The 27002-nt window shown below is 27.8% G+C and overlaps 2 protein-coding genes across 3 annotated transcripts; both read left to right on the plus strand.

Annotated features, from left to right (window-relative positions):
- The first annotated feature begins 214 nt into the window (after positions 1 to 214).
- On the plus strand, positions 215 to 4191 carry LOC110644664 (receptor-like protein kinase). 2 transcript variants are annotated; one of them, XM_058147895.1, is made up of 3 exons: positions 216 to 719; positions 992 to 3589; positions 3678 to 4191. In XM_058147895.1, the coding sequence occupies exons 1-3, from the start codon at positions 707 to 709 to the stop codon at positions 4031 to 4033; spliced, it is 2967 nt and encodes a 988-aa protein (XP_058003878.1). In that variant the 5' UTR covers positions 216 to 706; the 3' UTR covers positions 4034 to 4191. The 2 variants fall into 2 exon arrangements, with proteins under 2 accessions (XP_021653247.2, XP_058003878.1); XM_021797555.2 differs by having other exon boundaries at positions 215 to 3589.
- Positions 4192 to 21522: 17331 nt separating this feature from the next.
- Positions 21523 to 25525, plus strand: LOC110649105 (wall-associated receptor kinase-like 8). The gene is made up of 3 exons (XM_021803521.2): positions 21523 to 22274; positions 22810 to 22920; positions 24333 to 25525. Exons 1-3 carry the CDS (start codon positions 21527 to 21529, stop codon positions 25523 to 25525), a joined length of 2052 nt encoding a protein of 683 aa, XP_021659213.2. The 5' UTR covers positions 21523 to 21526.
- Positions 25526 to 27002: the final 1477 nt, after the last annotated feature.

Below are 27002 nucleotides of genomic sequence, written 5' to 3' on the forward strand. Positions count from 1 at the left end.
TCGATTTTTGCACGTTGTGAAAAGTTATTGACTAATAATAATTTTTTTTATTCTTTTTCTTAGTTCCAATAAAAGGAATTATTTTATTTTTGCAATGGACATGGCCACATGGGTTAATTCAAAATTACTCGTGGATGAGAACTTGGGAAAAAGCCGAAAGTGGAGGTCCAAGAACAACTGCTAACGTGCTAGAAGTCGTATGCGGTCCAACACCACCAGCTCCAGCCTCTTAAAGGAATCAGCAACACCAACTTTAGTAACCTTGTCTCTTCTTCTTTATTTACTTTCTTTATAAATAGATCACATCAGATGGTAGGATTCATCCCTCTATCCCTCCTCTAAGCTTCCTCGCCCATTTTTCTCTCTCGTGGATGAGAACTTGGGAAAAAGCCGAAAGTGGAGGTCCAAGAACAACTGCTAACGTGCTAGAAGTCATATGCGGTCCAACACCACCAGCTCCAGCCTCTTAAAGGAATCAGCAACACCAACTTTAGTAACCTTGTCTCTTCTTCTTTATTTACTTTCTTTATAAATAGATCACATCAGATGGTAGGATTCATCCCTCTATCCCTCCTCTAAGCTTCTTCGCCCATTTCTCTCTCTCGTTCACTGATATCCAATCCTGTTTTCCTTTCATTCTCCAAGACAGTTGCCAGATACTTCAACACAGAAAACGTGACTCCCTAAAACTACTAAGTTTACTCGCATGCTTGCAGCAGGTAAGTGGCAACTCCTCTTCCTCCTTGATCCCTTTCTAGTATACATAGCATGAAGCTTGTTTTGGTTCTCTTTTTGCTGCTGCATGTGTGGATACTTGTTGTTTCTGCTTTGAACTCAGATGGGTTAACTTTATTGTCACTCAGGAGGCGCTGGACATCTGTGCCTCCTTCCATAGCCTTGGGATGGAATGATTCTGATTCTAACCCTTGTTCATGGAAAGGCATACAATGTAACAATAGAACCCATAATGTCATATCTTTAAATCTTTCAGGTTATGCTATTTCTGGTCAACTGGGACCAGAGATCGCCCATTTGGCCCACTTGCAGACCCTTAATTTGTCCAAGAACAATTTCTCAGGTGTGATTCCATTAGAACTGAGCAATTGTACTCTACTGGAAAGCTTAGATCTTTCTGATAATGATTTTACTAGAGAAATTCCACGTAGCTTAAAAAATCTGCAAAATTTGAAGGTGTTGAGATTTGACAGCAATTCGCTGAGTGGAGAAATACCTGATGGGTTGTTTGAAATTCCACATTTGGAGACAATATACCTGAACCATAACAATTTCAATGGTTCAATTCCTAGTAACATTGGGAACTTGACTAATGTTTCTAAGTTATGGCTAAACAACAATCTATTATCAGGAACAATTCCTCATTCTATAACAAATTGCCAGAAGTTAGGAAGTCTAGATTTGTCATACAACGCCTTTAGTGGGGGTCTTCCACCGGGTGTGGGCAACTGTAGTAGCTTATACGAGTTGGCCATTGTGCATAGCAACTTAACAGGCAATATCCCTTCTTCCTTTGGCTTGTTAGATAAGCTTTCACATCTTGACCTTTCTGAAAATCGTTTGTCTGGGAGAATTCCACCTGAACTTGGGAATTGCAAGTCGCTGACTGAATTAATGTTGTACACAAACCAACTTGAGGGGGAAATTCCAATTGAATTGGGAATGCTGAGTGAACTGCAGAACCTACAATTGTTTGAGAACCGCTTGACTGGTGAGATTCCAATTAGCATCTGGAAAATTCAAAGTCTTCGATACGTTCATTTGTATAATAACAGTCTTTCAGGCAAATTGCCTCTGGAGTTGACGCATCTCAAGCATCTGAAAATGATCTCACTGTTTACCAACAAATTCTTTGGAGTCATACCTCAAAGTTTAGGAGTTAACAGCAGCTTAGAGCTTCTGGACTTGATGTATAATCAGTTCACTAGTCAAATTCCGCCAAATCTATGCTTTAGGAAGCGTTTAAGAGTTCTGAATTTAGGTAATAACCACTTTCACGGTAGAATACCATCTGACGTAGGGAAATGTCCAACACTCCAGAGAATGAGACTTGAACATAATAATCTCTTAGGGGTTTTGCCGGAATTTCTGGACAATCCAAACCTTGCATATATAAACATGACTGGAAACAACATTAGTGGAAAAATTCCTTCAAGCTTGGGGAACTGCACCAATCTCACTTCCATTGACTTGTCCATGAATAAGCTTGGCGGTTCCATTCCTCCGGAGCTTGGTAACCTTGTAAATCTTACACGATTGTCCCTAGCACATAATCATTTGCAAGGTTGTTTGCCTCCTCATCTATCAACCTGGAAGAAATTAGACACATTTGATGTTGGGTTCAATTCGTTGAACTGTTCAATTCCATCGAGCTTGGGGAACTTGACAAGTTTATCCACTTTAGTTTTAGAAGAAAATCGTTTTACTGGGGGCATTCCACCATTTTTGTCAAAACTTGACAGGCTTAGTCTTCTAAGAATGGGTGGAAACTTGCTAGCAGGGGAGATTCCCTCTTCTATAGGAACACTGAAGAATCTTCGATACGGTTTGGATCTTAGAAGTAATGGATTAATTGGTCATATTCCTCGGGAGCTGGGATATTTGAGCAGCCTACAAAGTCTGGATATCTCTAGCAACAGTCTTACAGGAAGTTTGGATGTTCTTAATGGCATGCAGGCACTGCTGGAAGTTAACATTTCATACAACGGCTTCACTGGCTCAATACCAGAAAAACTGATGGTATTGGCGAAGCGTTATCCATCATCATTCTTGGGCAATCCTGGCCTCTGTGTCAATTGTCCTCTGTCAGATGGCTTGAATTGTGTTGGAAACAGCAATTTCAGACCCTGTGCCGGTAGTTCCAGCGGTGGAAAAAAGCTCAACAAAAGTGAAATTGCAATGATGGCCCTTGGATTGTCATTAGGTGTCTTTCTGCTTCTGGGATTTGCTTGTGTGTTTCTGCTTTGCAGAAGAAAGCAGCATGAAGTGTTGGGAAGGGAGCCCATGGACGATGACGAACCCCTACTCAACCAAATAATGGAGGCTACTGAAAATCTGAATGACAGGTATATTGTTGGGAAGGGGGCCCATGGAGCTGTTTTTAAAGCTGAATTAGGTCCCACAAATGTTTTTGCAGTGAAGAAGCTTCAATTTTCGGATCACGAAGATGGAAGTCGAAGCATGATCAGAGAAATTCAAATCATTGAGAATGCAAGGCATCGGAATCTGGTGAAAGTGGAAGATTATTGGTTTAGAAAGGATTACGGATTGATCTTATACAGGTACATGGAAAATGGGAATCTTCATGATGTTTTATATGCAACTAATCAACAACGAAAGCTGGAATGGAGTGTTCGCTATAAAATATCAGTTGGAACTGCTCATGGATTGGCATATCTCCACCATGATTGTGATCCCCCCATATTGCACAGAGACATCAAACCACAGAATATACTCCTGGACTCTGAAATGGAGCCTCGCATCTCTGACTTCGGCATTGCCAAGCTTCTTGATCAATCATCTGCTTCAGGAACATCCATCTCGGTTTCTGGTACACTTGGATACATTGCACCAGGTGATTAATCTTTCCTCATTTCTTGCTAGTTCGTTCTTTCTTTAATATGTTTGCAGCTTGGTGAGATGGTTTATTTTGGCTTTGACAGAAAATGCATATATGACAGTAAGGGGTAAGGAATCTGATGTATATAGTTATGGGGTCGTTTTGCTTGAATTAATGACGAAAAGGAAGCCATCAGATTCATCATTTATGGAGGAAGTAGATATTGTTGGATGGGTTAGGTCCATCTGGAGTGAGACACAAGATATCAGTGCAATTGTTGATTCAAGCCTGATGGAGGAAACTGTGGATTCAAATATTGCAGAACAGATAATTGGTGTGCTTTTAATTGCATTGAGATGTACTGAGAAGGAACCAAGCAGCAGACCCACGATGAGAGATGTTGTCAAGCAATTGCAAGATGTGAATCCTCCACAGAATAGCAGATATAGCAAGGTTTAACTTTTAATTGCACTGGTGGATCAAATTGTCAATCCTCTTCTTTTTGTTCTGTCTGTTCAGCATCTTTGAGATAATATCTTATTCGGAAAATTATTATTATATCCGGTCTATCATATATATAAAATACAAATTACAACGAATTAAATTGATTTGATTAATTGAGTAAACGTTCTGTCTCTAATGACTATTGCTATTAAAAAAAAACAAAAATAAAAAATAAAGCACTATTTAAAATCACCATAAATATTCTTAAAAAATAATCAAGAAAAGAAATTTTACAAGTTTATCTTACAGAAGACAACAATGTATTATCAGTAAAATTAATTTTTGGACAAACTGTCTAGCTTAAAATGTTATCAATAATAATTAGAGCAGCTTAGTTGATTTGAATATTAAAAAGTGTATCATATTCATTAAAGTGGTGGAGAAAAAAGGATTTATAGCATGAAATTAATTAACTAGAGGGACAGAAGAACAGAGGATCAAAAATCATGATTTCAAAAGTGTCATCAATATTAATGTAACGGTGCAGCTATTGCCACAGTTATTTTGACTGACATAGTTATTAAATCTTTCCCTGAGTTTCATCCTAGTTGAAGAATCGGATTAATGAGTCATTCATTTAACCAGTGAGTCAACGATTCAAATAACAAATTATTAAAAAATTAATAAATTAATATATATATATATATATATATATATATATATATATATATATATATATATTAATAATACTATTAAATTTTATATGAAAATATTAAATATATTTAAATTTTAAATTTCTTTTATTCTCAAAATTTATAATTAACATAAAATAAAAATAATTTTATAATTAAATAACAATCTTCTAATATTTATGAAATATTAACTATATATTAAAAATAAAAAATAAATATATCATTTTATAAATTTTTATTATTATAAATAAAAGATAATAATTAAATAACATTTTATCCACAAATTAAATATAAATATAAATTTTAAAATATTAATAATTTTTTAAAATTTTCAATTTAGGCCCGTTATTAGGTTAACGAGCCATAGATTCAATCCCCGGGTCATTCAGTTTTTTCTATATCAACTCTATGTTTTGGTTTAATGAGAGAATTGGCTCAACTTTATATTCGAGTTACTGAGTTTTTGTGTTAATTTGTTGAATTAATTCGAATTTATAATTATGAAGTAGGGCATCATGTAAATCACTTTATCTAAATTTAAATTTAATTATTATTTTTAATATCTAAATTTGATTATAATTTATTCTAAATTATTTAAATCCATTCTAAACTTGATACTATTACTCAAATTATAATATCCGAACTATTGAAATTTAAATACATAAAAAAAAAATTATTAATAATTTATGTTTTAAACATTTAACAATTCTATAAAATATTTAAATTATATTTTTTTAAAATATAATATATAAAAAATTATAAATATTATTATAAAAAATATATTTTATATTATTTATATAAATAAATATCCAAATATATAAAATTTAAATTTAACATAAGTAGTATTCTTTAAATTTGAATTCCCCCCAATTTTAATTATAACTACTTAAATCCATGTCAATAAGATTCACCCTGAAAATACTCTGCATTGCTATCCCTAGTACAATCCTCAGAGCAAGCGTGGAAGACTACACCTTAGGAGTAATGACAAGTCAATAATAGTACAATCTCAGCTTGACAGAGGTTTCAGTTGACGACAATTCTCTCTGAAAACATTCCTTTATCCAAGGTTACATTGTATATTGACACGTACTATCCACTTCTGTAGTTTCGATGTTACCTTTGGGTTGCTACATGATTCTGCCCTTATGCTTGCTGATTGGGTGATTGAAGCATCTTTTTCGCTCTCCTTCAGTTGCTCCTTGGGTTTTTTGGGTTTCTTGGTTGCTTGCTGCTAGTGTGTTGTTCTTCTGCCTTTTTGGTCCAGTTCTCCTTGTTGCTGGGTTCGTTTGAGTAGTCTTGTGGACGCTAGCATCTCTTTTGTGTTGTGGTTTAGCATCTCTTTTTTGGCCTGCTTTGTTTTGGCCTCTGCTGGCCTGAATATGAAAAAACTGCGCACTTCAAAAAAAATAAAATAAAAAGCTCACAGAACGGAGCTTTGCAATAAAAAAACTTAATTGACCAAAATAAGATAAAAATTTTCTTATTTATTAAAAGTAAATAAATAAATAGCATGATTCGTTAACATGACTTTAATAAAACTCAAATGACTGTTACTACAAATTTTTTCTTGAAAAAGTATGAATTTTTAATTTTTTTAATGCATATTAAATAATAAAAATATATATATATAAAATAATACAACAATCATCTTAAATAAAAGCGACATTTAAATTGAGAGAGAAAAAAATAAAATAATCTTTAGACATCCATGTAATGTTATAATTAAAAATTAAATACATCTATTTACAACAATTTTAAATTTAATAAAATGTATTTTAATTATTAAAAATATAGCGCATCGCATTTGCTATTGGTAAATAGGGCCAAGGCGGGAACGTGCCCTGAGATTTTAAATTTTTTTTTTTAAATGTTGTGATAATTTTTTAAAATATTAGTATTTTTTTTTATTGTCTATCATATTTTGATGGACAATGGGTTCCTGTAAATTTTAAATTTTTTTCAAGATATTATAGTAATTTTTTAAAAAAATTAATATTTTTTTATTATTATCTACTACATTTTGATGAGACACCGGAACTAGTTTTTTAAAAAATTTTAATAGAATTTATTAATAATCTTATAAAAAAAAAAACAAAAGACTTTCAAATTTTGTATGGTCCTATTAAAAGAATAATATCAATAGAGAAACACAAATCTTTTGGAAAAAAAAAATCTTAAATAATCACTTGATCTTTTCTTCTCAATTACTATATTTTGCTATTTTACTCTTCCAATAAATCTACAAATATTAATTTCTATTGTTTAAAATTTAAATTATTGGACAAAATTATCAAAGAAAAATTTAGCACAATTCTCTCATTATTTTTTCGTCAATTTGAAATTCTTATTTTTTTTTCTCATAACTTTATTGCTATTGTTGAAATCTAATTATACTCATATTATAAAAAAAAAAGTTTTTTTCTTTTATAAATTAGATTCATGTCATTTATTTTATTTAATCTATAATTTTAATTTAAATTTGTTTTTCATAATTATTATAAAAAAATTAGATATGAGATAAATTAGATAATTTTTAAAAAAAAAAAAAATTAAGGCCATCTATATATTTTAAATTAAGAAATTCATAATATTAAACCTTCTCTACAAGTTTTAAGTAGTAACAATTCCATTTAATTTTTAACAAGTTAATTTTATTTTTTTTTTAAATCTCTTTTCGACTTTTATTTATTTCATGTATTTTATTTATATAAATCACATATTTTAATTGGTCTGATTACATATGCCCTACACCACATAGATCAGAAACTAACCAAGGAAAACCTGCAGGAGAATCATCTAAACTGTGACTTCCAAGGGACAATAAAGATCAAAAATAGACAAATTAAATTGAATTCTTATAAAATTTTAGAAATATAAAATTTACCCTGATACCATATTAGAAAATAAATCAAACCTTAATCTCTAACATATTATTATACGTAGGATTTTAATCTCTGACAGTTACTTTATCCAAGATGTCTTCAGATGTTTCTTCATTAGTATATTGTTGAACATTCATGATGATCAGATCCCTTCCAACGCCATAACAACTTCTTTCATCGGCCGTTTCCTTCCATTAAAATTCAAAAATCTTTTTGCAAGATTAACAACTGTCAGTAATTTCTTCAACACAGCAATGATCTTATATAGGAGCATCGACAATGTCAGTGTTATCTTTCATCAAAAGAATAAATTCTGTGGCTAAGCTCTTGCATTCTTCTAAGCTTTCCCAGTATAATGGTTATCGCCTGCTTAAGAGCTTGTCAAGAACTACTCCAAAGCTATAAACACTACTCTCTTCTGTAAATTGATTGGATCAAATTGTCAGTCTTTTTTTTCTACTTGCCATTTTTGAGATGATATCCTCTAATTTTTCTTTGCATAAATAGCCATGTAATTGTGTGATGCAGTTTTGTGATGCATTGCGGGTTGCGGCTATATTATTTTCTTTGCAGTGTATAGTAGGGTGGGCCTAGCTGGAGTTGAGTGAGATTATTGCCCAAGGTCTCAGGTTCAGCCTGGAGTTGGGATGAAGGTAATGAGTTCCCAAGCCCATCCCATAAATTTATTACTCTCTTACACATTCAAATACTCAAAGGACTTGTTTCGTTCAAGAAAAGAAATAGCTATTCATAGTAATAAAATAACTAATCTTCACTTATATTTTAAATTTATATCACATTAATTTTAAAAATATTGAGTCCATAAGTTGGTTTCATATTTAATCATCTTGAGTTTGTGGATTGATTCAGATTATTCATCTATGCAAAAAGGATTTTCAATTACTTTGCAAGTTGAGAATCAATTCAAGCAAAAATATTTATTATTATTATTTTCTTAAATATAATTTTATTTATTTATTTTTTTAATTCAGAATTTAAATTGATCAAGTCAATCTAAATAAATCAGCATCCGGCATATATGGTGACACATGTCCAACCCACCTCTATCATTCACAAGTTAATTTAATTTCTTCAACATTCAAAAATAATCTGGCCCTAAAATTATATATTATGATATGAAATCAGAATTCTTCAGATTGCAAATTAAAGGCAAGAAAGTTAATTAATTAAATATAAATTGACACAGACTGCATTTTTGCGGCTGCCGACGGAATTATAAGTCACCTTCACACATGCAAGCTCAGAAGCTCTTCTGTAAACACTGTAGAACATAAATTTGATTGTTCTACTGTGGAAAATTTTTTAAGACTCAATGACTTTTAATAAAAAAAAAAAAAAAAAGTTAGTGTGAGCTCTTAAAATGCATTCAAATATTTTGTTGCTATGTTTTCAATAAAAAAAAACCCACGAGTTTTCAGTTTTGATGATTTTCTTAGTTTGAACTGTATCTGTTCAGACCACTGAACAGGAGGAACGCTGTACTATAATCTTCGGACGTATTAGGGTTCGGATTGTGCTCCCAAATGTTCCTATTTTCTATTACCAGCTCATTCAATGTTTCCTAGTATTCAATTAGGAATAAAGTCTGATCCTATGTTTAATTAATTATTGCATGTCAACGTGATAAAATTAATTATTTGACTTTTTTAACTTTTCCAGTAAAAAAATTAAAAACATAGGGATTTAAATTTAGCATTTGTTAGTAAATTATATGTTTTTAATTACGTTAAGTTATGTAAAAATAGAATGTAAATTAAATTTAATATATTTTATTTATAATTATTTTAAAATAATAATTAATTTTTAAAACTTTTTTATACTATTTAGAGCAATTATTTTCCCAGAATAGGATTTGACGCATGGTTTCAAACATAAGTCTATGGTCGGAAAGCTTTTGTGCCAAATAAGCTCTACAAGATAAAATAAAAATTATAGTTTAATTAGAAAGTGTGCAGCATTCTTTCATAAATTGCGGCTACAGATATGAACAGTCAGGCTGCGCGCGGTCGTTAAAACAGTAATCGGTTGACGAATGTTTGTCGTTAAGATTTTAATACTAGAATTAAGAAAAGTATTTAATAGTTTAAATTTATAAAAATATTTAATTAAAATATTTTTTAAAAAAGATAATATTTATTTATTAATTTATTAACTTTTTTTCTCATATAATATTAAACTCTCTTTGAGAATTATAAAAGTAATTTGTTGAAATAAGGGTAGAGTTGACATAAAAGTTAAATTATTATCTTATTTTCCTAAAACGTTACTTATTTGTGAATGGAAGGTGTATTAAATTATATATATATATATATATATATATATATATATATATATATATATATATATATAATAGGTTTTGAGATGTGATAAATCACTATTTTTAAGGTATTAATTGCCCCCACTAGATTGTTATAAAGTTATGGTAATATACCTCCATGATACAACAAAGTCTGAAATCTGCAAACAACAACTCCTGAAGATTTCCCTTAAGAACCATTTATACGAACTGAATTTAGAGAGACTAGAAGAAAAGAAGAAGAAGTAGAAGTAGTATTTTTCTGGATTGAAAAACTCATCCATATTTATAAAAAATGAAAAGTCATGGCACATTTTCTAGATAGACACATCTATTTATCTCTAATAGATACAACTGTTTGTGTAATAGATATATCTGTTTCTTAACAGACACCTATATAAATAGTTATGACTTTTTGTATGGAATAGACATGTCTGTTTATTAACAAACACCTATACAAACAATTGTGACTGTTTGTATAAAATTGATATGTCTGTTTATTAACAGATACATCTACTTGTTAATAAACACATCTGTTCGTAATTTATTTACAAAAATTACAATATGATAATTATTTTATTTCACACATATACGTGCCAAGTGCTATAATAGAATAATATATATTGAATTATATATATATATATAATTCTATACATATTTTACTCTTGTTATTCCTTCATTTTCTTATATTTTAATAATATATGAATTCTTTCTCTTTATACTGTCTAACATACAAGCTATTTATAACAATATATATATATATATATATATATATATATATATAAAACTCCGCTTAAGTAGTTTGTGCTTAGCCAATCCCAAGTCAGGATAAAGGATGAGGGTTGCGGTAGGTGACAACCAGCGTAAAAATTTCATCACACCTCATGATATGGATTCTTACGATATAAACGTTAGGGCGTCCTCTACTTATGACGAGCTACATCGGAGTCCGGGTGTAGTGAGAAATATGCAAGGATGTAGGGCATTCACTGAAAGCTACATGCCATGCCGGCACCCTGGTGTGATGTTAAATGAGCAAGGGTTCCCACATCATGGACAGGTATGGGTAAAAAAGTTAGTCCATAAAACATATAGTGAAACAGAATACAAGATAGACATAGAGAATAATAGAATATATCATAGAAGGAGATCAATGAGGAAGAAACAGGATAGGAGGAGAATCATGATTGGTACTTGAAATGTTGGATCACTTATAGGAAAATTAATGGTGCCTGTGGATACTTTGGAAAGGAGAAGGGTGAATATTGTTTGCATTTATGAGACTAAAGGGATAGGAGAGAAAAGTAAGGAAGTGGGTAATTAATGATACAAACTGTAGTTTACCAGAAAGAAGAGGAACAAGAATGGAGTAGGCATGATCATAAACAAGATATTAAAAGATGCCGTAATAACTGTGAAAAGAGTAGGAGATAAAATTATACTAGTAAAGCTAGTACTAGAATGAGAAATAATAAATATAGTTAGTGCTTATGCCCCACAAATAGGACTAGATAGTGAGAGTAAATAAAGATTTTGGAAAGATATGAATGATCTAATGCAAAGCATACCGAATGAAGAGAGTGTTCTCGTCGGTGGAGATTTGAATGGAAAAGTAGGGAATGATAGGCAAGGTTATGAGAATGTTAATTGAGGTTTTGATTTTGGTAGCCAAAATGAGGAAGGAAAAAGTATCATGGATTTTGCCAAGGCGTACGATCTAATACTAGCAACTACCTACTTTATAAAAAGGAAGTCGCATTTAGTGACTTTCAAAAGTGGACAATATAGAAGCCAAATTGACTTCCTCTTAACCAGGAAGACAAATAGAGCTCTATGCAAGGATTGCAAGGTTATTCCGAGAGAGGTTTTAACAAGTCAACATCGGTTAGTGGTCTTGGATGTCAAGTTTAGGAACAATTCAAGTAAGGCTAGAAGAAACTTTATAGCTCGAACAAAGTGGTGGGAGTTCAAAGGAGTAAAGCAAGTGAAGTTAAAAAATAAGCTTCTTGAGTTCGAAGCATGGAAGCTGGATGTGGAGGCCAATGGTGTATGGATACAGATGGTATCAAAGATTAGAGAAGTAGCTAGAAAAGTACTTGGAGAGTCTAAAGGACATGGACCACCCTCAAAAGAGAGATAGTGGTGAAATGAGGAAGTACAAAAGGCAGTGAAGAGAAAGAGAAAATGGTATAAGAAATTACCTAAGTGTGATAATAATGAGGCTTATGAACAATACAAGATAGCAAAGAAAGAGGCAAAAAAAGTAGTTAGTCAAGTAAGAGCGCATGCCTTTGAAAAGTTATATGAGAAACTTGAAATTAAAGAAAGGGAAAAAGATATTTATAAATTAGCAAGGAGGAGAGAAAAAAAATTTCAAGATCTCAATTAAGTTAGGTGCATTAAGGATAAGAAGGAAAAGTGTTGGCGAAAGATAAGAACATTAAAGAAAGATAAATTATTTTGATGATTTCTTTAATAATAGTCAAAGTGGTAATAGCGTGAATATAGACTATAGAGCAATACAAAAGAATATGAATTACACTAGAAGGATTAGATCTTCAGAAGTAAAGAAAGCACTTAAGAGAATAAAAGTGGGTAAAGCCTATGAATCCGATAGAATACCAATTGAAGTGTAGAAGTATTTCAGAGATATGGGAGTGGCATGGTTAACTAAATTATTTAATAAGATTCTAAACTCAAAGAAAATGCCTAATAAATGGAGGAGGAGTATTTTAATACCTATTTTAAAAAAAGGAAGACATACAGAGTTGCTCAAACTATAGGAGAATTAAACTCATGAGCCATACTATAACTTTGTGGGAGAGAGTTGTGGAACATCGACTACATCATGACTCTTCTATCTCTTCCAGTCAATTTGGCTTCATGCCCGATCGTTCAATTATGGAAGCTATTTTTCTCATTAGAAGCTTGATAGAGAAATATAGAAATGTGAAGAAAAATCTACATATGGTTTTTATCGATTTGGAGAAGGTTTATGATAGTGTTTTAAGAAATCTCTTATGGAGATCGTTAGAACAAAAGAGGGTATCTATTAGGTATATACAAGTATTGAAAAATATGTATGAATGAGCAACTACTATTGTGCACACAGTAAGAGGGGACACAAGAGATTTTTCTATCTCAGTTGGATTATACCAAGGTTCAGCTGTGATTTCTTACCTTTTTACATTAGTTCTAGATGAATTAACGAAACATTTACAAGAGAGTATCCCGTGATGCATGATGTTTGCAAATGATATAGTTTTGATAGATGAGACGCGAGAATGAGTTAATAGAAAGCTAAATTTTGAAGAAGTACTCTAGAGTCAAAGGACTTTAAGTTTAGTAGAACAAAGATATAATACATGCATTGCAAGTTCAGTGAAGGCTGAACTGGAGATAGGGAATGAGTTAGTTTGGATAGAGTAGTATTGCACCAAAGTAATCACTTTAAATATCTCGGCTCATTCCTTCAAGTAGATGGAAGATGTGAGTAGGATGTTAATCATAGGATTAAAGCCAGATGGCTGAAGTGGAGACATGCCAAGAAAGTTTTATGTGATCGCAAGATTCCCAACAAGTTGAAATAAAAATTATACCATACAGCTATACGATCGGCCATGTTATATGATAGTGAGTGTTGGGCAATGAAGGAGTCGTATGTGTCTAAGATGAGAATTGCAGATATGAGAATGTTAATGTGGATGAGTGGCCATATTAGACTAGATAAAGTCGACAACAAAAGTATTAGAGAAAAAATAGAAGTGGTGCTAATTAAGGATAAGTTGAGAAAAGGAAGATTGAGATGGTTTGGTCATGTGAAGTGTAGACATACGGATGCTCTAGTTAGATAGGCAGAGCACATTGGGTTAGAGGATAGAAAGAAAAGAAAGAGTAAACCTGAACTAACTTGGAGAAGAGTAGTACAATATGACCTAAAAGCATTACACATTTTCGATGATTTAATCCAAAATCGTTTAGAGTGAAGAAAGACAATCTATATAAATGATCCAAATAAATTTTTGAGATAAAAACTTAATTGAGTTGAATTGAATGTGTGTGTATATATATATACACACACGCGCGCGATATGCTCTTTTACTTTTATTAATAATTTTAGATATATATTAAATTATCTTATAAATTTTAATTATAAATATATTTATATATTATATATGATATATTTAATTTTTAATTTACATTATCTTATAGTTAAAAATTATATAATTAAAAATGTATTATATAATATATTATATACTAACAACTAACTTTAACTTTAAAAGTTAAATAATATTTTATATATGACTTTCCATTCGTTAATCACATAAAATTATTTGAGAAATTAAAATTAAAATTGAAACTGAAACCCAGGAACTGAACTAACATTAAAATATCAAAGAACTAAACCAAAATTATATCAAAAGTTTAGTTTCATTCTGATTTTTGAATAAACTCCAAATCAATATTCGAGCCGCGCACCCCTAATAAGCAGGGCAGAGCTTCATTGCCACTAACCCTTAAGATCATAATAATAATAATAATAATAATAATAATAATAATAATAATAATAATAATAATAATAATAATTAATTTTGTATATATTGCAAAATTTTTGTTAAAAAAATATGTGAAATATTTTACAAAAAGTATTTTCAAATAAAAGTAATATTTATAAAGGATATGTAATTATTTAGATTAGATAAATTAAATAAATTTATCTTTTACTTATTTTTGAGTTAAAATTAGATTTATCTTTATAATTATTACTTTAGTTTTAACAGTTAATTTGGTGATGTCTATATATAATATAAATAGGTTGTATATACACTAATACTTATTTAGAACACATAACATAAAATATATACAAAATATTATATTCTTTTTAGATATATCATGAATATATCTAAAAAAAGAACTTATATTGGGTTTTTTTTTTTTCCTCATTTCTTTTACCCATCACACTGTTGTTGTTAAACTCAATACTCCAAATTATTTGACTTGGAAACTTCAAAGTTTTTTTGCTCTTATCTTATTGATTTCATAGACGAATTTAGTTTTTTCTAAAAAAGAAAAAAGAAACCTTAACGGCTTTTTAATCTATTAGAAATTATTCTTAATATAAAATAGAGATGACAATGAGTTAGATGTTTATCGATGCGTGACTCGACTGAACTCTAGTAAAATGGATTTAGTTAGTGTATAATCGAGTTTAAATTTGTGAATTAATACTCATATTGAGTTCGAATTTTATATATTAACTATCTATTATTCAAATTCATTTATATAAATAATTAATTAAATATGTAATTTTTTATAATAAGATTTATAAATTTTTATATATTATATTTTAAACGGTGGAGTTTTAATATTTTATAAAATTAAAATATAAAATATTAATAAAAATATTTTTTATGTAAATTTGTAATTAAAATTATAATATTTTTGAATAATAATAATTAAATTTGAGATGAATAATAATGCTTGTGTTTCAGCAACCCACGAGTTTCCAGTTTTGATGATTTTCTTTGTTAGAATTATACCTGCTCAGATCACTGATCAGAAGGAACCCTGTACTATAGCCTTCGGACATATTAGGGTTCGGATTGTTCTCCCAAATGTTGCTATTTTCTATTACCGGCTTATTCAATGTTTCCTAGTATTCAATTAGGAATGAAGTCTGGTCCGATGTTTAATTAATTATTGCATGGTCAACGTAATAAAATTAATTATTTGACTTGTTTAGCTTTTTCCTAGTAAAAAATTAAAAACATAGGGATTCAAATTTAGCACTTATTATTAAATTATATGCTTTTAATTACGTTAAGTTATGTAAAAATAATAATTAATTTTTTAAATTTTTTTTATACTATATAAAGTAATTATTTTCCAAGAATAGGATTTGACCCAACAAAAGTCTATGGTCGGAAAGCTTTTTGGGCAAACAAGCTCTACATGATAAAATAAAAATTATAGTTTAATTAAACCTTTCTTATACGGGAAAGTGTGCAGCATGCTTTCATAAATTGCGGCTTGAAATATAAGCAGTCGGGCTGTGCGCGGTCATTAAAACAGTAATCGATTGACAAATAAGCGTCGTTAAGGTTTTAACACTAAAATTAAGAAAAGTATTTAATAATTTAAATTTATAAAAATATTTTTTCAAAAAAGATAATATTTATTTATTTATTAATCCATTAATTTTTTGTCACATAATAAAAATTAAATTATTATCTTATTTTTCTAAAATGTCATTTTATTTATGAATGGAGGGTGTATCAAATTAAATTTATTTTATTATATATATATATACCTCTTTACTTTTTTTAATAATTTTAGTGATATATTAAATTATTTTATAATTTTTAATTCTAAATATATTTATATATTATATATAATATATTTAATCTTTAATTTACATTATCTTATAATTAAAAATTATATAATTAAAAAATAATTAAAAATATATTATATAATATATTAGATATTAACAACTAACTTTAACTTTAAAATTTAAATGATATTTTATATATGACTTTCCATGCGTTAATCACATAAAATTATTTGAGAAATTAAAATTTAAATTGAAACTGAAATATCAGAATCGAACTAACATTAAAATATGAAAGGACTAAACCAAAATCATTGCAAAAGCTTAGTTCCATTCTGATTTTTGAATAAATTCCAAATTGAAATTAAAGCATCACGCCCCTAAGAAGCAAGGCTGAGCTTCATTGCCACTAACCCCTAAGATCATATAATAATAATAATAATAATAATAATAATAATAATAATAATAATAATAATAATAATAATAATAATAATAATAATAATAATGTGTGAAATGTATAGATTAAAATTACAAAAATTTTGTTAAAAAAAATATGTGAAATATAATATTTTACAAAAAGTGTTTCAAATAAAATAATATTTATTAAGGATATGTAATTATTTAGATTAGATAAATTAAATAAATTTCTCTATTACTTATTTTTTGAGTTAAAATTAGATTTATCCTTATATTTATTACTTTAGTTTTAACAGTTAATTTGCCGATGAATATATATAATGTAAATAGGTTGTATATACACTAATACTTGTTTAGAACACATATATAACATAAAATATATAGAAAATATTATATTATTTTTAGATATATTCAACTCAACTCGACTAAATTTTTATCTAAAAAATTTAGGATTTATTATATGAATTCTCTTTCTCCACTCTAAATGAATATTTTTTTTATAAATATATCTAAAAACCAAAAATTATTGTGGTCTTCTTTTTTCCTCATTTCTTTTACCCATCACACTGTTGTTAAACTCAATACTCCAAATTATTTTGACTTGGAAACTTCAAATTTTTTTGCTCTTATCTAATTGATTTCATAGACGGATTTAGTTTTTTCTAAATAAGAAAAGAAAAACCTTACCGGGTTCTAATCTACTGGAAATTATTCCTAATATTATTCCTAATATATAGTAGGGATGGAATGGGATAGATGTTTGCTAATATTGACTTAATCGAATTCTAATAAAATAAATTTGAGTAGTATGTAATCGGGTTTGAGTTTGTATAATGATATTTGTGTTAGGTTCGAATTTTACCTATTATGTATTTATTATTCAAATCCATTTATATAAATAATTAATTAAATATATAATTTTTTTATAATAATATTTATAAATTTTTTACATGTTATATTTTAAACAATAAAATTTTAATATTTTACAGAATTAAAATATAAATTATTAATAAAAATATTTTTAATCAAAATTTTAATATTTTTAAATAATTATAATTAAATTTGAGATGAATTCGAGTAATAGAAAAATACAGATTCAGATATTAAGATTATTGATAAGATTTGTATTTGGCTCGATAGGATAATTTCCACAGATATCTTAGCGATCGTGATTTTTGTATATAGCGCATCAAATTTGATTTCAACTAAATTAGATGCTTCTTTTGTGATTGATGTATGATGGATTCATCTCTGTGATCGTTCTTCTAATCTGAATCGTTTGTTGATGTATACAACATAAATATGTTGTATATCAAGGCCTCGTTCCTCTAATATGGGATAAAAGCTATCTTAGGTCTTAATTTCGTTAAAATATCATAATATGTCATAAGACTGTATTACACAACTTGATAAGAATACTTAAAAATTAACATGTGATATATCCTAATATTTTTTAAAAATTTTGAAATCCTTAAGTTTAAAATTATCATATTGTATATCTATAAAAATGATATTTTTTTTTAATTAAAATTTTGGTTAGATTAAAAATGGTAAATTATTTTTTAATATATATACATTTATATTTTTAATAAAAATTATTCATAAAATTTAAAAAATAATTTTAAATCAATTTTTATTTAAAATCAAAAAATTTTAATAATAATATTTCCAAAATTATCACAACATGAATTTTTTTTATTTTTTTTATCGTTTTATTAATTAAATAATTATGTCAATTAATTTTAAAAATAATAATTTATTTATTTATTTATTAATATTTAAAAAAAATATAATTAATTAAAAATTTTAATAAAATAATAAATAATTTGTGCTATTAAAATGACTAGTTGGTAATTATTCCCGGTGAAGGAAAAGAAAATTGAAAAGAGACTCCACAGCCGAAATGTTTCTGCCCCGTACGACACTCTAGCCAACCATGCCGGACATATTGTATATTCTCCACTCTTCATGCCCGACGCACCCCAGAAAACCCTAACAAAAACTGACTTTTTCTTTCAAATTTTATTTAAATGCTGTCTAGATTAGTTATTTTACACTCCTTGATTAATTTATTTTGAAAAATAAATTTAAGAGTGTAATTTTCAGACTCAACTACCTTTTATTTTTTTTTAATTTCTAACTTTTAAATGTTGATTATATTAATAAAATACAGAATAATTTTTTTAGTAGGAAATTAAAAAAATAAAGATTCAAATTTAACTTTATTAAATGAATAATATATTTTTAATAATTAGATAAGTTAAGTTAAGCCCTACAATAATATATTAGAAAGCTGATATTATTTTAAATTTTGAATAAAAGAAATTAAAAATTTTAAATTATAATTTTGCATATTATATTATCCAATATTTAAAATTTTACTTTTAAATTTATAATTTCACCAAACACCATGTATAACTAGCCCTCTTAATTAGTATATATGAAATTGGCTTCGTTCTACTTAATTATGCAATAAGAAATTGACGTTAGTATGAAATAAAAATTGGTCAATTGAAAGGATGGGAATTAAAGGAAAAAAATAAATAAATGCAAGATGGCGACAATGGTTTTATATAAGAGCATTTTGCGGCTAAATGACTCTTACGCGTTGCAGTTGCGGCTGCCAAAAGCCGACCGACTTCTGATGACCTGTATAATTAATTCTATTTTCGTCACCTTCACACACGTAAGCTGTCTAGGAACATTGGATTGCATTACTTGCAAATTTTCTCATTAAGCTTAAAGATATAAGCATTAAAAAATAGGTGAGTGAATCGCTCCGATTCCTGGTATGAGGATTCTATACTGGAGCGCGAAGTTTAATACGTTTTTGTTTTGCAGATAATAATGTATATATAAAAAAATATTTTTTATAAAAATTATTTTTTAAAAAAATATTTTTTATTGTTTAATGATAATATTAAATTAATAATATAATATTTTAAAAATAATAATAAAATAAAATATTTATAAAAGTCACTCTTTTTAAATCTAAACTCTATTAATATTTTTAATACCTAAACTTGATTATTATTATTTAAAAAATATTCATATTCATTTAATTTTATAAATTTTAATTAATAATTTACATTAAAGATATTTTTTAATAATAATTTATATTTAAAATTTAATAAATTTATAAAATATTTAAATTTTATTTATTTAAAATATATTATAAAAAATTTATAAATATTTTTAAAAAATATATTTTTTATTTAATTAATTATTAATATAAACGAATTCAATAAACAAATATCTAACATATAAAACCTCACCCTGTTAGGGTATTATTTTTCAAATTCTAACGTTCCAAATTCGATTATATACTATCCAAATCTAGCCTATTAGACTCGATCATATCAGATACCCGCACATATCTAATTTATTATCATCCCCAATGGCATATGTTTATATAATATATGTATAAATAATTTTATATTTTAATAAAATTATCAAAATTTAAAAAATAACTCTTTCAAAAATTATAATATTTAATTTTTCTTTGATTAAAAAAAAATTTCTATTAATATATTTTTTGAAGATTTCAAACATTAAAAAATATGAAAAAATTTTCACAAAATAATCAGAACTTAATTTTAGTCTGATTTTAATTCGATTTGAGTTAATTTAATAAAGAAAAAAAAATTGATTTAAATTGATCAAGATTATTATTATTTTTTTTTTTTTAAAATTATTATAAATTTTTTAAACGCCTCGCATTATTAAATTTATAAGTCTGGTCCTGCGTTTAATTAATTAATCACTTAACTGCATGCGCCAAAAGCTAAAGCCATTCATATATGGAGTTGTAACTAATTAAATTTGACTCTTTTAAAATAACATGAACTCCATTAAAATATTAGAATTTCTTTGGCTGTATATCTCTTGTCTTATGTAAAATAGAATAAAATAAAGACTCAAATGGAAGTTAAATAATTTCTTTTTCACATGTTTCATAGTATTATTAGTTCTTTTAAACATGTGGACTTCCTTCATCTCATAAATATAAATTTATTTAATTTTTTATAAATTAAAAAAATATAATTAATATAATTATGTTAATAATAAAAAGTAAATATCTTAAATTTGACCCTCTCAACGAATCACTTAATTAAAATGTTGGCTCAAATTTTTCTATCGACTTCTTTTAGAATAAATGATTTTTTCAAGTTAAAATCTTACACAATCGTATTTTATTTATTTATTTATTTATTTAAAATAATTTATTTAAATTATAAAAAATTAAATTTTTTATTTTAAATATAAAAATGATAAAAAAAAAAAAGAAATTAATTGAATAAAATTCTTATAAAGTTCCGGTTTCCAAATAAATAGATTAAGGTTAATGTACATAACGGGTAATATGACTTTATTTTAAATAATAATAATAATAATAATAATAATAATAATAAGTCTTGATTGATTAATAATTTGTTTTAAATTTTGAATTTTATGTATTTTTTTATACATAATTTTATGTACCTTTAGTTGCAAATATGTTTTGAAATACTTATTGAAAATTATTTGTTAAATGAAAACTATAGAGAAAAATAGCATTGTTCAAAGGTTTCATGACGTCATGTTATATACTCTAATATTATTTAGAGGATTAATTAATGTGGAATTCTATGTCTATTGACATTAATAGAATAGAATATATTTTTCATAAATTTGTGTGTGATTTTATATATTTATTAATTTTATGACGAAATGTGTATGTATATATATGGAAGCTACGAAGAAACATCCCTTCCCTCCTTTCCAAAAAAAAAAAAAAAAAAACCTCTTCCCTCCTTTTCCTCCCTATAAAAAGAACAACATTGGAGCTTAACTGATTCCAATCTCTCTACCCAAACTCAGGATCCTTCCATGGTTTCTGCGCCTATTAGCTTTTTGGATCTAATGGTTTCCTCGTCTCAACTCATTTTCCTAGCATTGCTAATAGTTGAAATAGCAGCAGCAACGCCAACTATAGCAAAGCCCGGCTGTCGATCCCGATGCGGGAATGTGGATATTTCATACCCTTTTGGTATGGGAGCCAAATCTTGTTATTTAGATGAATGGTTCAAGATTGACTGCAACACTACTAGAGCTTTCCTCAGCAAAATCAGCATGGAAGTGCTGAATCTTTACTATGAAAACTCCACTTTACGTGTTAACAGTCCCATCATTTCCTCCAATTGCCCTGGTCGGAAAACCGGCCGAGCTGTGAATTTGACCCGAAGTCCTTTCAGCTTCGCTGATGAGAAGAATTCATTCTTCGCGTTAGCCTGCAACAGCCTTGGCAAGGACTGCTGCCAGGTCACAATAAGAGGGCCACTTCAGGAATTTAATGTAATTTTTGCAGATGATAATCACCCTGATGAAAAAGGCAGGGAGAGATGCAAGCGATCTTTTGTGGTTGAAGACGAATGGATTTGGTCCAAGGTAGAAGATCCCTATGAAAAGGTACAAGACAGGGATCATGTTCCTGTTATTCTGAAGTGGAGTGTAAAAATGAACTTGTTAGGCACAGACGAAAGGACCAAGTTGATAATTGATGATAGTGGGACTTCGTTTCACCGTGTGTGCAAGGAAGGCTACTCGGGAAATCCTTATCTCCAGGATGGATGCCAAGGTAAAGTATCAAGAGAAATTATTAGATGCAAAATAAATCTCATCATTAATTATAATGAATTTTATGTTAATCAATTATTGTAATACAACCATTTTACGGCAACTGTATTCTGAAATTTCTCATCAAAGTCTCCATTTTATTAGAGACGCAACTCTTTTATTATTATTTTTTTGTTAGAGACGGCAACTTTACTATGCTCTGATGGGAAATTCACGGCCCACCCTCAATTTGGATAAATTATTTCATATGTGTGTGGGGTTTCAGTTATCTTTACACATCATTCATATTATATTACGTGATAATTATTTATTAATTGAATATAAAATATTTAAAATATAATACTCTTAATGCAGGGATGATGTGGTTCCTCATATATATATATATATATATATATATATATATATATCCACGTTAATTTGTTATTGAAGCTATATATGTTTGGTCAATATTACATATATATATATACACTATATTTTTATTGAATTAAAGGTTGATGTAATGATTATTTATGCATTCATTTTGATTTATTATTTAGATATTGATGAATGCCAAGACCCACAAGTAAAGAAACGTTGCCGTGGTACATGCCTGAATACGCCGGGCTCCCACAAATGTCGTGACCCTAAGCGTTGGATTATCATTTTAGGTAAGCAGAAGCTCACATATATGAACTGAGAGCCTGATTTTAAGATAATTCGTTTTTAATTAACTGTATTTCACTTTTTAGACAATATTTTTTCTTTTTATAAAAAAGGATAGATATTACATTTTAATAATATACTTAATATTTAATTAACATTTATTAGAGTTAGAAGTGTGCATTATTTAGTTATATTCAAATAATCACACAGATAAAATTTAATTATTTTAGTAAAAGTAAGTTCAGTTTAATTTATTTTTAGTTAATAATAATAAAAATTTTAATTTTTATTATCGATTCGATTATCTTTAGTGTCTTAGCTAAAATAACTGAATTTTTATTAATTAATATATTAATTATAATTTTAATAATATTATATTATTTACAATAATTATTTTTATAATTATATAATAATATTTAACTTATAATTATTCTATTATTAATATTAAATTATATTTATTATTTTTTATAAATAAAAAATATTATGAATATATTTTTATTAATAATTAATTAATATAAAATATATTTTTTATTTTTTGGTTAATTCAGTTTTATGGAATTAATTAATATATATTAATACACACATAAATAAATGATAATATATAATTAAAATTTATATTTAAACGCTTATTTAATAATAATAATAATAATAATAATAATAATAATAATAATAATAATAATAAATTTGTAATTGATAATAACATATTGTAAATTTATATTATTAAATAATATGTTGACAAATTTATAATAATAATAATAATAATAATAATAATAATAATAATAATAATAATAATAATAATAATAAATTTGTAATTGATAATAACATATTGTAAATTTATATTATTAAATAATATGTTGACAAATTTATAATAATAATAATAATAATAATAATAATAATAATAATAATAATAATAATAATAATAATAGTAATAATAATATGTAAACTAAAATTTCAATATATATATATATAAAAGAATTGCACAAAGCTTATCCTAAGTTAATTTACAATTCCATGAAATTGGACTTGTAATTACAATTTCAATTTCATTATGTGCTCCAATTTCTATTGTATGGATTAGGGTTCAAATTTCAAAATAATATCATAAGAGAAGTTTTTTTTTTTTTATTGGATTTTGATTTGAACCATTTTTTTTTATTGGATTTTGATTTGGGGTTCAAATATCAATTTCCAATCTTAGAAACCACTACAATATTATTAAATCAAAATTTATTAGTACAAAGGTTGTTTTTTGAATGTTGCTTGAGTCAAAAATTAAGAATATCTTTGACTGCAAAATCTCCTCCACGCAATAGTAAAATTCCCATGGCTTGTAACAAAAAAAAAAAAAAATGGCGCTTTCATTGCTTTATTTGCTAGGATCCCACCATTGATATAAATGTTTTATTGAGGTGTGCAGTTATCAGCGTCGTCTTTGGAATATTGCTTCTGGTTACTGGGATATGGTGGTTAAATAAATGTATGAAAAGAAGAAACAACATTAAGCTTAAAGAGAAGTTCTTCGAAAGGAATGGAGGGTTACTGTTACATCAAGAACTTTGTTCAAGTCAAGGCAATATTAAGAAGGCAGAAATATTCAGTTTGAAGGAGTTGGAGAAGGCAACAAATCAGTTTAATGTAAACAGAATTTTAGGTCAAGGTGGTCAAGGTACTGTTTATAAAGGAATGCTTGTGGATGGAAGAATAGTTGCAGTTAAAAAATCCAAGATGATAGATGAATCACAACTTGAAGGATTCATTAATGAAGTTGCAATTCTTTCTCAGATTAATCACAGGAATGTGGTAAAACTTCTTGGATGTTGTTTGGAGACTGAGATTCCTTTGCTTGTCTATGAATTCATCCCTCATGGAACTCTACATCACTACCTCCATGAACAAAATGTAGAGTTTCAATTGTCATGGAAGATGCGTCTACGCATTGCCATAGAAGTTTCAGGGGCCCTTTCTTACTTGCACTCAGCAGCATCTATACCCATTTATCATCGAGATATCAAGTCAACAAACATTCTCTTGGATCAAAAGTACAGAGCCAAAGTATCAGATTTCGGAACATCAAGGTCTATTGCTAATGATCAAACTCATGTCACCACTAATGTACATGGAACTTTTGGGTACTTAGATCCAGAATACTTCCAATCAAGCCAATTTACAGAAAAGAGTGATGTTTATAGTTTTGGAGTAGTTCTAGTTGAGCTATTGACAGGTCAAAAACCAATTTTTGAGACCAAGTCACGAGAAGGAATTGGTTTAGCCGCACATTTCATTGTTTCCATGGAGAAAGACCAATTATTTTCCATAATTGATCCTCGAATTATGAGAGTTGATGATTTTGTTAAAGAAGAAATTCTGATAGTTGCTAAACTTGCAAAAAGATGCTTGAACTTAAATGGAAAGAATCGGCCTACAATGAAAGAAGTGACAATAGAGTTGGAGGGGATTCAAATTTCTCAAAACAATTTGAATGTTCAACAAAATAGTGAATCCATTATCTATGATGCTTCTTCTGCTTCAAGTAGCTCGAGTTTTAGTGAGGTTGAGGCTTTTTCCATAGACATGGAAACTGAGTCGTTGATTTATAACCAAACTTGGTGATTAGGAATGGATCGCAGCATGTGCATATTTGATTTTGCAACTTGGTGAGGGAATGTTATTTTGGACTATGTAAAGGAAGGCTGCTTTGTATTGGTTTTGCCATCAAGAAGACAGAGAAATTCTATAGTTAATTGATTTCATACAAAATATAGTTATTTTGGTATGGAAAATAAGATAGTTTCACATAAATCTATGGTTATTCTGGTATGGAAAATAAGATAGTTTCACATAAATTTACCACTCATTTTATTAAATTTTTGTAAAATAATTTTTTTTCATAAATTATTTAATTACAAAAATTGTATTCACTTAACAAAAAAAAAATCCTTAGATAAAAAACCACACATAATATTTTTTAAAAAAATAAAAGAGTTGAATTATGTATGGTAAATTTTGTTAAAAAATTATAGGAACAAGTTTAGGTTTATTAAATATTATTTCTTAGATTTTTAAAAAATATTATATGTATTTTTTACATGAAAAAGCTTCTTTTTTTTTTCCGTTAAGTTAATAAAATTTTCATAATGAACTATTTTACGGAAAGATAATCATTTTACAAAAATCTCATAATATAAGTTGTAAATTTGTGTGAAATTATCTTATTTTTCATAATAAAGTAATTATATTTTATATGGAACCAAATAACCATAGAAGGCACCATTTGCATGATGGGACTTTCATGTAAATTATAAGACCCATATATTTTAAGTCTTGGATCCATGATTGCTTTTTCTTGTTTTAAATTCACTTTTTCTTGTTTCATATTCACTTAGGCTATATTTAGTACAACGTAATATAATGATATGTAATTAACCATATAAAGAATCAAAATTGTAATCTAATGCAATATATTAAGCATTACATGACTTTTTTTGTAAGAATAAAAATCTAGTATATTTACTATTATAATCTCATATTTATTTACATGGATGTTGATGAAATGTAGTCAAGTTAGCAATGGAAATTTAACATATACTATTATTTTACTAAATATCATTTTAATTTGAAACTATCATATTTTCACTACTACCATCACCACCACCACTAAGTAGATGTAGTGGTAGCTTAGTGGTGGTGGCGATGTGGACCAAGTGGTAGTTGTGGCGGCGGTGGTAGCGCCATGCAACAGCAGCGACCTAGTGGTAGCTAGATAGTGATGATAGTGATGGTGGTGGTGGCAATGGTGAAGTGGTAGTGGTGGCAATGGTAGTGACAAATTGGTGGTGGTGATAATGGCGGTGGCTAAGTGGTAGTGATAGTGGCAACTAGTAGTTAGTAGGCGATGATAGCTCGATGGGAGGTGGGAGTGGTGGTGGTGGTGATTAATAATACCAGATTGATGTGTGTGTGTGTGTGTATATATATATATATATATATATATATATATATATATAATGACTTGATTGATTAATAATTTGTATTAAGTTTTATGCATCTTTAGTTGCAAATATGTTATATATATTGAACATTATTTACT

The sequence above is a fragment of the Hevea brasiliensis genome, chromosome 1, assembly GCF_030052815.1.
Source record: "Hevea brasiliensis isolate MT/VB/25A 57/8 chromosome 1, ASM3005281v1, whole genome shotgun sequence".
NCBI classification, from domain to species: domain Eukaryota; kingdom Viridiplantae; phylum Streptophyta; class Magnoliopsida; order Malpighiales; family Euphorbiaceae; genus Hevea; species Hevea brasiliensis.